Source organism: Danio rerio, chromosome 21, assembly GCF_049306965.1.
Source record: "Danio rerio strain Tuebingen ecotype United States chromosome 21, GRCz12tu, whole genome shotgun sequence".
Lineage (NCBI taxonomy): Eukaryota > Metazoa > Chordata > Actinopteri > Cypriniformes > Danionidae > Danio > Danio rerio.
Genome location: NC_133196.1, coordinates 5,589,311 through 5,604,310, shown reverse-complemented (window position 1 = coordinate 5,604,310; position 15,000 = coordinate 5,589,311). Strand labels below are relative to the sequence as shown.

Here is a 15,000-nt window from a genome sequence, read left to right as displayed (position 1 = left end):
TCAAATGAATGAATCGCGTTGGGTTTGAATGCATCGCCGTAGATACTGTACATCACTAAATATGTAGTTCCATATCCGGTAAAACACAAGCGGAGCTCTGATCATGACACGAAGATGACGATCACATGATAGAAGGAATATTTTCAATATTAAAAGGAGTTTTTGTTCTAACCAACACCTCGAATTAATATATTAGAAATGGCCTCTATTTCTCACAGCTGAACAACAGAAAACTTGATAAATGAATAAAATGTACTTTATTCAATGTTAAATGCTAATAATGTGAGTTTGAATGCCATTTTACAGACATTTATTGCCATACTACTGAAAGCAGCAGCAGATAGTTCACCTCAGATCCTGAAAAAAAAAAAATTGTTTGAAAAGAACTTTAGAAAACCTCATAACCAACACATATCAGTGATTCAGCTTGTACATTTAATAATGTTAAAGAGGTTTAATATGTATTCCATTATAAACCTTACCATTTTGTTGGAGTGCAGTAAGTGCACTATTCTGTGCTTCTGAATGGCTGTATTTAAATTTCTGTCGTGTTTCATCTGGTGCAAACAGCCAAATTGCTTATCGCTGCAAATCTTCTCACATAGTGTGTTGATAGGACACGGGGTTACAATGTAACCTGCTCATCTAATGTTTACGTTCATAATATTTATATTACTTGCTAATTAACAACCTCATGTGGAACTCTGAATCTGCGTCTCATTTCAGAGAGGTTGTATTTTGATCACAGGTGCATGCTTTGAGAGCCTTTCTGAATGAACAAATAAATAATGAAATATACTGTTTTCCAACAAGGCAACCCGGCATTCTGAAATATTATTGTCTAAAGTGGCATTGAGCAGGATAAAAGAACTTAAACAAAGACAGCCATTCCGGCACGTAACAGGCATTTTCAAAGCAGAATATCTGACTTCAGCATATCATAACAGTAATGTTCACTTAGCATGTTTACTAAATATCTGCAAACATATCATGGTATTTTTATATTTAGAAGAGTCATCAACCTACATACAGCACCTTTAAAGAAAAATGGACTGGCAAATCATAAATGGAGTCCAGACTAAAACAGCTCAACAACTCGCCAAAAAAGATGCTTAACATTAACTATTAGCACAACAATTTTTTTTAATTCTCTTCTAAAATAAATATGTCTCCATGTCTTGTTTACTCAGGCCCATCTCTCAAATGGAGATGGATTGGGAACGTGTATGTGGCGACAATATCAGCTTGGCTCGTTCCATTAGCAAGGACAGTTTAGCCTCCAACGTCATTTCCATTACTCCAAGACACCGCATCAATGGCCAGCCCCTGCCCCAAACACGTCAATGTGACAACCAGGAGGAAGATGAAGAAGAAGAGCTACTCGCCGTCATTAATCCTGAAGGCGCCGCTGCTTCCAGAGATGGTTTCTTCCTGGAGCCTTTACAACCTGCAGTCCTGCGACCAAATAAGGAGAAAGCGGGGATTAGTAAACGTGAGGAGAGCGGTGAGGGGCGGGGTCAGGGACATGAGGGGCGGAGTCACAGTAGTGATGGGCGGAGTCAGGGACGCAAGGGGGCGTATACACCCACAGAATGCACCTTCAACCGAACGTTTACTCCAATCAGTAGCACTGATCAAGAAAGCTCTCGGGAACAGTCACCCGGAAGTTTCTTCCTGCATAGTGATGCAGAATGTGCGAGGGACAGTCCACTTGGAGGCTGGGAGGACGTGATCTCGGATTCAGAGTTTGAGGAGGATGATGATATTCAAGATGTTCCAGAGCAAGAACTGTCCAAAGCTCTTCTGATGATGCATGCTGGGAAGAAATGCATGGGTTTTGGAGAGGAAGAGGAATCTGTGAAACTCTGCGAGGATGTTTGTATACGCGAACGAGATGATAAGGAAGGTGCGAGCGGCCGAGCAAGTCCTTGTCCCAGTGTGATGTCACAGGCTAGTAGTACCTCAACTGGAACTGGCCGCATGACAAGTTTTGCAGAACGCCGCAGGCATCGAGTTGGGTTTCCCGATGGTTGTTACAGCACCGGAAGCTCACAGACGACAACTCCTGATGGATCCGAAAGCTTGCATTTCCCTGCGGACGCAAGTCCAGGAACTCCAAGCGGCCGACCTGTGGTTGCTTCCGAACTTGTTCATTTACGAATGCAGTTGGAAGAGAAACGCCGTGCTATTGAGTTACAGAAAAAAAGGATGGAAAATCTGTCAGCACGCCAAAGGTTGCAGCTGGGAAAAGCAGCATTTTTGCATGTGGTTAAAAAGGGGAGGAGCGACACACTGCCACACCCACTCAAAACGGAGATTACGTTTAAAGAGAAGCCAATTGCGAAAGACGACACTTGCGTTGAGATTCTGAAACCTCGAAGAAAGGACTCTGAGTGTAAAGAGACACCATCAGAGGAGGATAAAGACAATCGTGTTGCAGCAGGGGGTGGAGCTTTAGATGAAGTGGGCGGAGAGCCAGATCTCAGCGAATGTAGCCGCTCTATTGAACTATTAAACGAAGCAATTGGAGCGATTCAGCAGCAAATGATGCAGCTGTCCTTCCAGCAGGACTTGCTCATGAAACAAACCGTCCAGCCGCCGCAAGAACCTTCGCTAACCAAACCAAACACTGTGACGCCTTTAAACGAACAGCATCCGGAGACTAAATCTCGGCTTTCTGTGCAATTCACGGAAACGCTTTCGACTGCGACGAAACGTCCTCCGAGGCTCAGCTCAAGTCGCACGCCTCGAACTAAACCCACTGACCTCAAACTGAGTAAAGAAGCAAACCCTCGTCCTGCAGCGAAAGCAAGCACGCCGGGCGGCAGGACCCCCCGGGCGGAGACTGAAGAAGAGGGCGTGGCTAAAGAAGGTGGGCGGGGCTTGAAAGGAATTATTCGCAATACTACATTTAGACTGCAGGAGTCTGCAAACCGCCGTGCCGACAGCCTGGAGTCGCCTCAAACTGAGCTCCCGCCGGTGGAAGCAACGCTCGTGGATGCCACACGGGAGCGCAGCGAGTCTGGAGGCTCTGGAAAGGAGAACGTGCCAGTTTCATCAGACGAGAACAAGACGAAAGCGCAGCTGATTGAGGTGGACATGTCTGATCTGGCTGAGCCGTCTGGCACAGAACCTGATGGAGAACAGAAGTCCGGACTGGGCTTTTTCTTTAAGGTAACAGAGTATTTGTTTGCTTGTTTAGACTTTATTAATCCCAAATGGAAATTCAGCTGCTGGCTCGAGTCCTGACTGGGCCAGTTGGCATTTCTGTGTGGAGTTTGCATGTTCTCCCCATGTTGGGGTGGGTTTCTTCCGGGTGCTCTGGTTTCCCCCCCAAGTCCAAACACATGCGCTGTAGGGGAATTAAGAAACTAAATTGGTCGTAGTGTATGTGTGTGAATGTAAGAGTGTATGGGTGTTTCCCAGTACTGGGTTGCAGCTGGAAGGGCATCCGCTGTGTAAAACATATGCTATTTAAGTTAGCGGTTCATTCTACTGTGGCGACCCCTGATGAGTAAAGGAACTAAGCCGAAGGAAAATTAATGAATGAACGAATGAATGAAAAGGTAATAATAATAATACAATACATCCATACTGCACACCTTAGTTTCAAGCAACGAGTAGACTCTAGTCCATATCTACAGCATCAATGCAATTACAATTTTACATAATTCCTCTAATATGACAATGATTATTCAATCTGATCAGTGTTGTTAAAAATGACTCCCTGCCGAGGCAGTGGCGCAGTAGGTAGTGCTGTTGCCTCACAGCAAGAAGGTCGCTGGGTCGCTGGTTCGAACCTCGGCTCAGTTGGCGTTTCTGTGTGGAGTTTGCATGTTCTCCCTGCCTTCGCGTGGGTTTCCTCCGGGTGCTCCGGTTTCCCCCACAGTCCAAAGACATGCGGTACAGGTGAATTGGGTAGGCTAAATTGTCCGTAGTGTATGAGTGTGTGTGTGAATGTGTGTGTGGATGTTTCCCAGAGATGGGTTGTGGCTGGAAGGGCATCCGCTGCATAAAAACTTGCTGGATAAGTTGGCGGTTCATTCCGCTGTGGCGACCTTGGATTAATAAAGGGACTAAGCCGACAAGAAAATGAATGAATAAAAATGACTTCCTGTATCGTTCCTTATAACACCGAGGCTGAATTAGTCTTGAGCTAAGAGAGCTTGCATAAGGTTGAACTATGGTTTACATCTATTTTTATAGTATAATTGATGGATTATTAATATGTTCTACTATTATCGGATTATGTAATGAATAGTTCTGGCTCTTTTTTCATAGTTCTGGTTCTTTTCTTAAATATATGAATGGATGTTTGTATTTTTATATACACATAATGAATATACACAGTAGATTTATGTACTGGCTTGCGGCCGGAAGGGCATCCACTGCGTAAAACATATGCTGAAATAGTCGGTTCATTCCGCTGTGGCGACCCTTGATAAATAAGGAGCTAAGCCGAAGGATAATTATCAAATGAATGAATGTACAGAATGTATGTATTAAAACTGAAATGAAATCCATTGACTCTGTTTTTGTTTGTATGTAGGATGATCAGAAAGCTGAGGATGAGCTGGCTAAAAAGCGAGCAGCATTTCTCCTTAAACAGCAGCGCAAAGCTGAGGAGGCACGGATACGAAAGCAGCAGCTGGAGGCCGAATCTGAACTCAAACGAGATGAAGCCAGGTAACAGTCACAGCACAATTCAGCCGGAGTGTAAATACTGATGTTTTCCTTCTTCACAGTGGATGCATTATACTGTACAGCTGAAGTCAGAATTGTTATTATCCTGAATTGTTATGCTTCCTGTGTATTTTTCCCCCCAATTTTTGTTTAACTGAAAGAAGATTTTTTCATCACATTTCTAAACGTAATAGTTTCTATTTCTATTAGTTTCTATTGCTTAAAGCGGCTAATAATATTGACCTTCAAATGGTTTTCAAACAATTTAAAACTGCTTGTATTCTAGCCGAAATAAAACCAATAAGACTTTCTCCAGAAGAAAAATTATTATAGGAAATACTGTGAAACATTTCTTGCTCTGTGAAACATCATTTGGGAAACATTTGAAAAAATGAACAGGAGGGCTGATCATTTTGACTGCTGTATGTCATTTGTGTGTGTATTTATATCAGACGAAAAGCGGAAGAGGATCGGGTGCGTAAAGAGGAAGAAAAGGCCCGCCGGGAGCTGATCAAACAGGAGTACCTGCGCAGGAAGCAGCAAGAGCTCCTGGAGGAACAGGGTGCCGCCAAACCCCGCCCACGAAACCGCAGGCCACGCCCCAAATCACTGCATCGAGCCGAATCGTCTTGCTCTGCCCGTAAGAAACGCAAACTTTTAAAGGGGTCATGATGTGAATCTTTTACAATTATTTTATTATGTTTATCGAAGTTCACCTGTAATGTTAGTAATGTTTTTTCACTCAAAAGCCAGTATACACTCACCTGCCACTTTATTAGGTACACCGTACTAGTAAATAAATACAATTATTATTAATATTATTATACAATTATTATTCTGAATAAAGAACAGAAATCAATCCTAAATGTGACTGGGAAACAATGTAAGAACTGGAGTGACATGCTAAGATCACTTCAGAAATCGTTTGCATAAATATTAATTATGAAAATTCTAAAGAATACAAAAAATGTATGTTTTAGAGAATTATCTGCGGTCTTAGACCCGACTCATGACTGAGAATTAATGTTATGAAGTCTTACATCTCTGACTCTTTATCCCTCCTTTCTGCTTTAAACCCATGCTTAGTGAAAGTAACATCATCATCATATTATATGAACATTAGGTTAGTCGACTAGCAAAACTCAATGAGCGCGGTTACATGACGCATGAGCGATGCATATTTTATCGGCGTGCATGCAAACAACCGGGATTCACACAGGAGCGTGTGAGGCGCATAGGAACGGTTTTCTGCGCACATGCGTCAGTTTGCTTTCACCAGCATTGGACCAGCGCTGAGGGGGAGAGGCACTGAGGCAGTGAATCAGCTACGTCAGTGGCACCAACAATAATTTAGTGGCTGCATTTTATTTATTTATTTATTGAAATATTGGGAATTTACATAAGTACTTTTAAATTAATAATGTCAACAGCAAAATCATATTGGGGTGGCCACCCCTTGAGGGCGCCACTGTCTCGGGCTTTGTTGTAGATAGTTCTAAATTTAAAATGTTCAATAAATAAAGAATAAAAAAAGTCATGACACCCATTAATGAGTCTGCATTTCTGAATGCGAGGTGTGCATGTGTAGAGTCTGTGTTTGATTAAAAGTGTGTGCTTGTGTCTGCAGCGGTCAGTCTCTGTTCCGCCCCGTCTGGGTCTTCTCTGTCATTGGCGTCTGCTGCTACTGAAGGTGACAGTGTGGCGTCAGGAGGAGCCAGTTCACACAGGTCAGCAGAACAACAGGCTCATCTCTTTTCTGGACTCAAAAGAGTCGATTAGGAAAAATTATATGTTGATATGCAGTACTGTGCAAAAGTCTTAGACCACCACCAGCTCATTGCCTATACATACTGTATATAATATTGAGGTCTGGACTCTGTGGAGGCCATTTCATGACTGTCTTTGTTTCATCAGCCGTTTTTCTCTCTAAATATGATTTCATTACGTTAGCAGTGTTTTTGGGATCATTATCATGCTGCAAAATAAAACTATTACAAATTAGGTGCATTTTAGTAGGAAATAAATAGGGTGTCATGGTGGCGCAGTGGGTAGCACGATCACCTCACAGCAAGAAGGTCACTGGTTTGAGCCTCGGCTGGGTCAGTTGGCATTTCTGTGTGGAGTTATGCATGTTCTCCCCGTGTTCGTGTGGGTTTCCTCTGGGTGCTCCGGTTTCCCCCACAAGTCCACAGACATGCGGTATAGGTGAATTGGGTTAGCTAAATTGTCCATAGTGTATGTGTGTGAATGCAAGAAGGTATGGGTGTTTCCCCTTGTTGGGTTTCAACTGGAAGGGCATCCGCTGTGTAAAACATGTGCTGGATAAGTTGGCGGTTCATTCAGCTGTGGCGACCCCTGATTAATAAAGGGACTAAGCCGAAAAGAAAGAGAATGAATTAATATTTTTTTCACATTGCACTTTGCGTTGACACTACGCCCAATTTAGTTTCTACAATTTACCTATAGTGCATGTGTTTGGACTGTGAGGGAAACCGGAGCACCCAGAGAAAACCCACGGCAACACGAGGAGAACATGCAAACTCCACACAGAAATGCCAACTGACGAGACTCAAACCAGTGACCTTCTTGCAGTGAGAAGACAGTGCTATCCACTGAGCCACCGTGTCTCCCCCCGTGTCTATTTATTTTACCAACTCATCTCAGTGTCTCTTCCAGTGTAGATGAGAGTGAAATGATTTCAGTCCACACATCAGGTTAGAGTATTATTAATGACACAATTGCTGTTTGTGTGTTGCAGAGGGGAGTCAGTGGAGTCTTTCCCCATATTGAGTCGAAATGCAAGCCGAAACATGGAGCGAGACTGGGATAACGGCTCCACGGCCTCGTCCATCACATCTGTAGCAGAATACAACGGTGAACTACATCTGCATTAATACTACAGCTGAAGTCAGGATTAATAGCCCTCCTAAATTATGAGCCCCCCTATATATTTTTTACACAATTTTTTCAACACATTTCTAATCATAATAGTTTTAATAACTCATTTCTAATAACTGATTTCTTTTATCTTTGCCATGATGACAGTAAATAATATTTGACTAGATGTCTTTCAAGGTACTAGTATTCAGCTTAAAGTGACATTTAAAAGCTTAACTAGGTTAATTAGGCAATCCAAAATAATAATAATATAATATAAAAATAATAATACTGACCTTAAAATAGTAAAAAAAAATACTGATTTTGTTCTAGCTGAAATAAAACATAGCTTAACGAAGGAAAAATATTATAGGAAATACTGTGAAAATTTCCTTGCTCTGCTAAAATTGACTTGAGGGCGAATAATTTTGACTTCAGGTGTAAACCATTTTATACGCTCACCTACAACAGCCCAATGTTTCAGCCATATTTCATTAGCTCAGTGTGTGGTTCCATCTTTCTGTCCTCAGGGCCCAGATTATTCAAAGAGCCGAGTGCAAAGTCCAACAAACCCATCATCCAGAACGCCATCGCTCACTGCTGTCTGGCGGGAAAAGTCAATGAAGCCCAGAAGAACGCTATTCTGGACGTGAGTGCAGTCATAATCACACTTTCCAACAGTCTTCACAATTGTATTGCAAATTAAACCATTAAATAAACTCCACTTTGTTTTTGTTTTTTGCACGTGCTGTAGCGTGATCTACCTGTTTTTTTTTATCTGCACCCTTTGAAAATAAAATAAATCTAAATTCAAGATGAAACATACATGAAAGATACAGTTAAGAAAATTTTAAATTGCATATAAGAGATAAAAATTACAGAGATGCAATGTTTGGTCTGGGGCAATGATGTCATCAAATCATGTCCTTAGAATACTATCCTATATTATTGACCTTATTCTTCGTGTACGAGCGGGTGCAGCCATTTGAATCTTTTTGGCTCGAGACTTCCGGTCTCATTCACTTCCATTCATTATTAGATGTTTGAAACAGCTCGTTGTGCTGCTTGGTGTTGCAAACTAATATTTTCTTATTATATTATTATACTTTTTTATGTATAGTAATGAACACACTTGTTTGTAGAGGAAGTAGTTTGACCGTTTCTCATCTGGAAAGTGCTCAAATTTGACTTTTTAAAAGGTGTAAGAACTCTTTAAAAATAAACAGATTTTTATTGTTTGTAAGTGTGGATGCAAATGTATTTAGTGTTTAAGTTGTGAAGTTAACATGCTTGGTGTAAACAGGCTTGAAAATGCTTGTTTTATAGTGTAAATAACAAACATTTTAGTTTTTGTCTTGTTTCAAGTCCAAATATCTAAAAATTCTTAAATCAAGAAGTATTTTCTAGACAAGCAAAAACGCTGTTTTGTTTTTTAGAAATAATAAGGGGAAACTTAAGGCTGATTTATACTTCTGCGTCAAGCGCGAATGTATGCTACGGCGCAGCCTACGCGTTAACGCATAGCCCTACGCCGTGGCCGTCGGCGTCGCTGACGTGCACCTTTCAAAAAATTTAACTACACATCACAACGACGCGTAGCGCAAGCTCTGTGATTGGTCGGCTTGGTAGCGATGATGAGTCTGGGCGGGACCGAGAGCCGCACGAGCGGCGCAAGCCTGATGGAGCGATTGTTTACAAGTGTGGAGTCCCGTGAAGGAGCTCCGGATGGAAAGTTTTGTTTTGTGTTTACCTCATAGTTAAAGTTGTTGCACGTCCGCCGGTTCCTGCCTCAAACTGAGCGAGTTTGAGCCACTTGTACATTCAGGAAGCGTTTAGAAAAAACTAAACACCAGCGAAGAAACTCGACACAGAGGACCATTTACACCTCACTGCCAACTAGCGTTTTGGAAGTGTTAATGCAGACCGACCGAGACAGCGCGCAGAAGTATAAATGCACAGCTATGGGCGTTGCATGCGCCGTGGGTTTTGCCGGTCACCTGACGCAGAAGTATAAACCAGGCTGTAAGTGAGTTTAACATCAAAACAGGCTAAATAATCGTGTTGTCATGATACTGGAATTTGGTACCAATTGATACAAATTTTTAAAAACGTCCATTTCCCACTCACATTTGAGCGCGTTCTTAAACAGCACTGATTTGGCATTGTGTTCACGTGCTCAACAGAAATCACTGTGACTGGCCGTGGAGATCATCATTTCACCAAACTCACTGCTTTTTACTGAGTGTAAACACAGATACAGGTACACTGGAGCCTTTTAAAGCCGTGATTCATTAGCGGATCGATCGTATGTCAGCTTATATACCAGGGGTGTCCAAACTCAGTCCTGGAGGTCCAGTGTCCTGCAGATTTTAGCTCCAACTTGCCTCAACTCACCTGCAGGGATGTTTTTAGAAAGCCTAGTAAAGCTTGATTAGCTAGCACAGGTGTGTCTGATTGGGTTGGAGCTAAAATGTGCAGAACACTGGACCTCTAGGACCGAGTTTGGGCACCTCTGTTATAGACAAGCTAGCTGATCGGCCTGACTTTAAAATGCTGGCAAATCAGCGCTGTTTAAGAAACATGCTCAACAGTACTCATAATTTCAGTATTGATTGGTTACAGCTTCCAGTATCGTAAAAACACCACAGTGGGGTAAGCAAAATAAACTTACTTTTAAAATTAAAAATAAGAATATTTTACTCCCCATGGCAGATTATTTACCTTATTTAAGGCAAAAACCTATTTTTTTACTTAGTAGAAAGTGCTTCATAATTGAAGAATTTTAAACACTAGAGTGTTTAGTGTAAAAACATTATTAACATTATAAGTCAACTTCAAGGAACGTATTAAAATAGTGTTTTTTTTTAAATGATTATCACTTTAAAAATATCAAATTAACTGACTACATAATAGACCCTGTTCACATTTCCGGGTTTCTCAGTAGAGTGTAAGTCATCTTAGTTGGTAAACTTAAGCAGGTTGCACACCAGAAGCGCCGCTCGGCAGCGCACCGCGCAGAGCCACTCAGCGCCATGCATTTTAGAATTCTAAACATAGGTTTCTATCAGGATACACACACCGGCGCCGCAAGTCGGCGGCTGTCGGTGGCGCCCGGCGACGGCTCAGGACGCAGTTCATTTTCAGCCGCGCCACAGAGCGCCATCTGATTAGTTTCATGTTAAATATCATTCGAATGTGCGCGTCTGGTGTGTGATGCTTTAAACTGTCATGTGCGCGCCGTGTCGCGGCGCCGAGTGGCGCTTCTGGTGTGCGACCTGCTTTAGAATGCAGTAAATGGGAGAGTAAAAATAAATATATTTTTACAGGCCTATTTGCTGAAATAATTAAAGAACAACTTAATGTGTCTAATCCTGGCTGATGTCTTTTCAATGATTCTAATTTCTGTATAAGTACACTAAAGAAAAGAATGTTGTTTGCTGATTTTACAGCTGCAAAGAAGGCAATCAAGCAAAATTGGTTTACTCCACAGATGTGTGCAAAAACATTTTGGATTCATAGCCTCCTTAAAATAGTGACTTGTGAAGGTACAATAGCACAAATGAATAAGGCTAAACCTAGAAACATTGATGAATGGCAATGTTTTTCTCATAAAAAGTTTTTTTCTTCTCATCTCTACTTTAAGATTGAAAATTGTTGATATGTCTGTTGCTCCCCCTCCCCTGTTTGTTTGTTTGAATGTCTTTTATTTTGGTAATCTTAAGACAATAAAACGTTAATCACAAAAAATAAAGGAAAACTCCACAATGGCGTTATCAAGACTTTCAGAAAAAAATTAAAATAGTGCCAGACTGATAACGACAACCAGAATAGAGAAAAACGTCAAATCTACTCTCCTGCTCCCATACACTCTGCATTACAAACACCTAAAACTAGAGCCCTGCATTTGGGACAGAGCCCGTCATGGCCCGACTTTTTATCCCCCTAAGGCCAATTTTCACACCATAGCTAGCATGCATATCGAGCTTCGGGCCTGCTTTAGAAAAAACTTCAAAAGAAAGTTTCATGAGATCTAATGCATGCAGTCTGGAAGCGCCAGTGATGCCTTGCACATAGAGATTTCCAGCCACGTACAATAGTGAACATAAAGAGAAAAATTGGCAATGGCTAATTTAAAACTCAAATAGTGACAACTTTGAATGAGCCAACTGATTATGCACAACTTTAAATTGAGTAAACTCACTGTGGACCACATACCGCTTGGACATCGATGTCATTTAAAACCTAAAACTTACATTTAACAAAACAAACCAAAAAAAACTCCAACTCTAAATTATTCTGATAAAATAAAACGAAAAAACATCAACCTTCTATTAAATACAAATCTGGTCTGTTTTAATGACTGTAACAGTATAAGCTGTTTGGTGGGGAAAAGACAGGCATTGGGTCAGACTCGGGCCAAAAATTCTGATAAGATATTGTGACAAGGCCAGGGCTACAGCCTGTGCGTTTCGGGCCAGGGCCAGGCTAGGGCTTAGATTTAAAGGGCACCTATGGTAAAAAATCTACTTTTCAAGCTGTTTGGACAGATCTGTGTGTTGGTATAGTGTATAGACCGTCATACTGGGGTGATATGAACACACCCAGTCCTTGTTTTTCAATTTAACTGCAAAAAAAGGGTCGGCCAATTGGAGCTGTTTTCAAATCGATCGCACCATTACGTAGGTGTGCGATTCCCCCCACCCACCGAATTGATTGACAGCTGCTCGCATTAACATGTTCCGGTAGTCGCGTGTATATGTCAACAAGACCAGACAGACATACGCAAAGCAACCGGGAATAAAAGGTCTGTTCTGTTCGCTAGGATCAGCAATCATCATCAAATGTGATTAAGAGTGAGTGTCACATGTTTAAAGTGTTTTAAAACAGAGTATGTGTGTAATTAATTACAGCGTTTTACTTCAGCTTTACTTCATCAGCACAGCCGCGTGTCAGAACAATTATAAAAGAAGACGCTTCAATCCCGGTTTGTGGAAGTTAAATCAGGTTTATTTTGTACATTAGCATAACAGATTTCCACACAGTACTTGAGGTTAGCCTTAACTAAGCTAAGCGCGCTCTGTCTGCCTGCCTGCCTGCCTGCGTGCGTGCGTGCGTGTGTATCATCTGCGGTGTGTGTGTGTGTGTGTGTGTGTGTTAACTTTGTAACCATACTGTGTGTGACTCATCAATGCAACTTCACAATACTGATTAGTAAAGGTTAGTTCTTACTGTAGTATCTCACAAACGCTACGTAAGACCGTCTTCCTTTGTCTGTCTGTTGTCTGACGCAGCTGAGGGAGGAGGCATGTAGAAATAGTGGGCGGGAAAGAATTGTCTTAAAGGCGCAGTACCACAAAACCACCCCCTGCTGGAAATCAGTATAAAACAGCATCTTGTAAAAGGTATAATGAAAAATCTGATGGGTATTTTGATCTGAAACTTTATATGCACATTCTAGAGACGCAAAAGACGTATATTAAATCTGAAAAAAGGGGTAACCTAGGTGCCCTTTAAGGCCCATGCATGACTCTACCTAAAACACATAAGCGCAAATCTGTTTTCTGTAATTTGATGCAAAGATGATATTATACACACAGAAACACTTAGAAATATACATACGTTTTTTTAAAAAGCTTTTAAGGATTTAAGATGCTGATGACGCATCATAACAGTCTTGTGAAAAGGGTCCATAAACATTTTCTACATTTTTTTCCTACACATGTAACAAATCATTCCCATGAATCCACAGGAAATCGAGCGATGCGAGTCCAACCACCTCATCATCCTTTTCCGTGATGGTGGATGCCAGTTCCGGGCTCTCTACATTTATTCCCCTGAAACGGAGGAGATCATCAAACTCAAAGGCACCGGGCCGCGCGCCATCAGCCGCAAGATGATCGACAGACTCTACAAATACAGCTCCGACCGCAAGCAGTTCACCGTCATCCCTGCCAAATCTGTGTCGGTCAGCGTTGACGCTCTCACCATTCACAGCCACCTGTGGCAGGCCAAACGACCCAGCACCTCTAAAAGAAAATGACCGCGCTTTCCATTGCCTCAATCCGCCGCTTTCTGATTGGCCGCTGGGTTCTATTCCAATCTAGTAAAACTGCTGATTTGCTAATGAGCGGGCCTCCTAAAAATCCTATTGGTCCACAAGCTTCTATTGGATTCCTGCTTTCCTATTGGCCTCCGCGCTGTGACATTAGGAATTATAAGTGGGCGGAGCTTGGTGTTTGATTGACAGAGTTACTGAATGTGTTTTAGGATTATGTCATGGTTCAGTGTTCAGTTTTATTGATTGATTTATTTATTTTAGGCAGAAATGTGCACTTATAAGGTTTTACAGTAGTATTAATTTACACACGAGCGAAAGACAACACCTCCACTACTTGAATTATGAATGTGCGTTCGTTATTTTTATATACACACATATATATTTATTTGGTTTTGCGTCTCTCATACCTCTCCATATGCTGCTGTTCATATGGGACACTCACTTTAGCAGTGCAATGCAATGAAAATGAGGTGATTTGAGGATCTGTGTGTGTGTGTGTGTGTGTGTGTGTGTGTGTGTGTGTGTGTTTGTGTGTGTGTGTGTGTGTGTGTGTGTGGATGTCGACCTTCAGCTCTTCATGTTTTATCATGTATTCTTCATGTTATCGTCTTTTCTTACATGTATTCACGCTGGCTGCTGACAGTATTAATGTACTTAATGTACTTCACTAAAGAGCTAGATTGTCCTAGAAACACATTACCACTGATTGTGTGTGTGTGTGTGTGTGTGTGTGTGTGTGTGTGTGTGGTAATGAATGTATGCACTCCAGGGTCTCCTGTGAGCAGGGCTTTCAGTTGTATAAGTTTGGATTGTACAAAACGTTGCTTTAATTTTTTTCTTTATTGATATTATTTACCATATATTTATTTTAAAGAAGGACACTGAGATTTAATAAATTATACAACCAACATGACGTCTTGCGTGAGGTGTAAATTTAGCAGTAGTTGTAATCAAAAAGGTCAGTGTGAAGATGAAGTGCTGCATGAACAAACATGGAGACAAACGTAAAAGCATTTCTAACAAAGTGCCTGGATGCAGCCTTCATGTGTCAAGCTGAGACTGCATCACTCAGCGATGCAATGTCAGACAATGCACTCAAATGGAGCGAGTGACATCACTGCGAAGGGTAGGGTTAGGGGTGGGGCTAGGCGAGCCCATTAAAAAGCATTGGATGCAGCCCAGATTGCATCTGCACCAGGTCTGCACCCAGACCCCTCTCTGGTGTACGGGTGGTTTGTCAAGCCCACTCATCTGCATGGAGCACACTCATGGAGTCTACAGTTATGTGATTCATTGTGTACGCTTTACTTAAAAGATGGGTATTTAATCTGCATTCACCGGCCTCTTTATTAGGTACACATTACTAGACCAGGGTTGGTCTT

General features: G+C 41.7%; 1 protein-coding gene across 5 annotated transcripts in view; it reads left to right on the top strand.

The window, feature by feature from the left end:
* Positions 1 to 14,530, top strand: part of camsap1a (calmodulin regulated spectrin-associated protein 1a) — a 52,327-nt gene extending 37,797 nt beyond the window's left edge. For 4 of the 5 annotated variants that reach the window (XM_005160971.6, XM_005160969.6, XM_005160972.6 and 1 more), the window contains 7 exons: positions 1,191 to 3,174; positions 4,550 to 4,686; positions 5,136 to 5,323; positions 6,311 to 6,410; positions 7,442 to 7,557; positions 8,091 to 8,209; positions 13,310 to 14,526. In XM_005160971.6, coding sequence (XP_005161028.1) covers positions 1,191 to 3,174; positions 4,550 to 4,686; positions 5,136 to 5,323; positions 6,311 to 6,410; positions 7,442 to 7,557; positions 8,091 to 8,209; positions 13,310 to 13,600 — 2,935 coding nt within the window. In that variant the 3' untranslated portion in view covers positions 13,601 to 14,526. Of the gene's footprint in view, positions 1 to 1,190; positions 3,175 to 4,549; positions 4,687 to 5,135; positions 5,349 to 6,310; positions 6,411 to 7,441; positions 7,558 to 8,090; positions 8,210 to 13,309 lie in introns of all 5 variants that reach the window. The other variant, NM_001166255.1, reaches the window with a different exon arrangement.
* Positions 14,531 to 15,000: the final 470 nt, after the last annotated feature.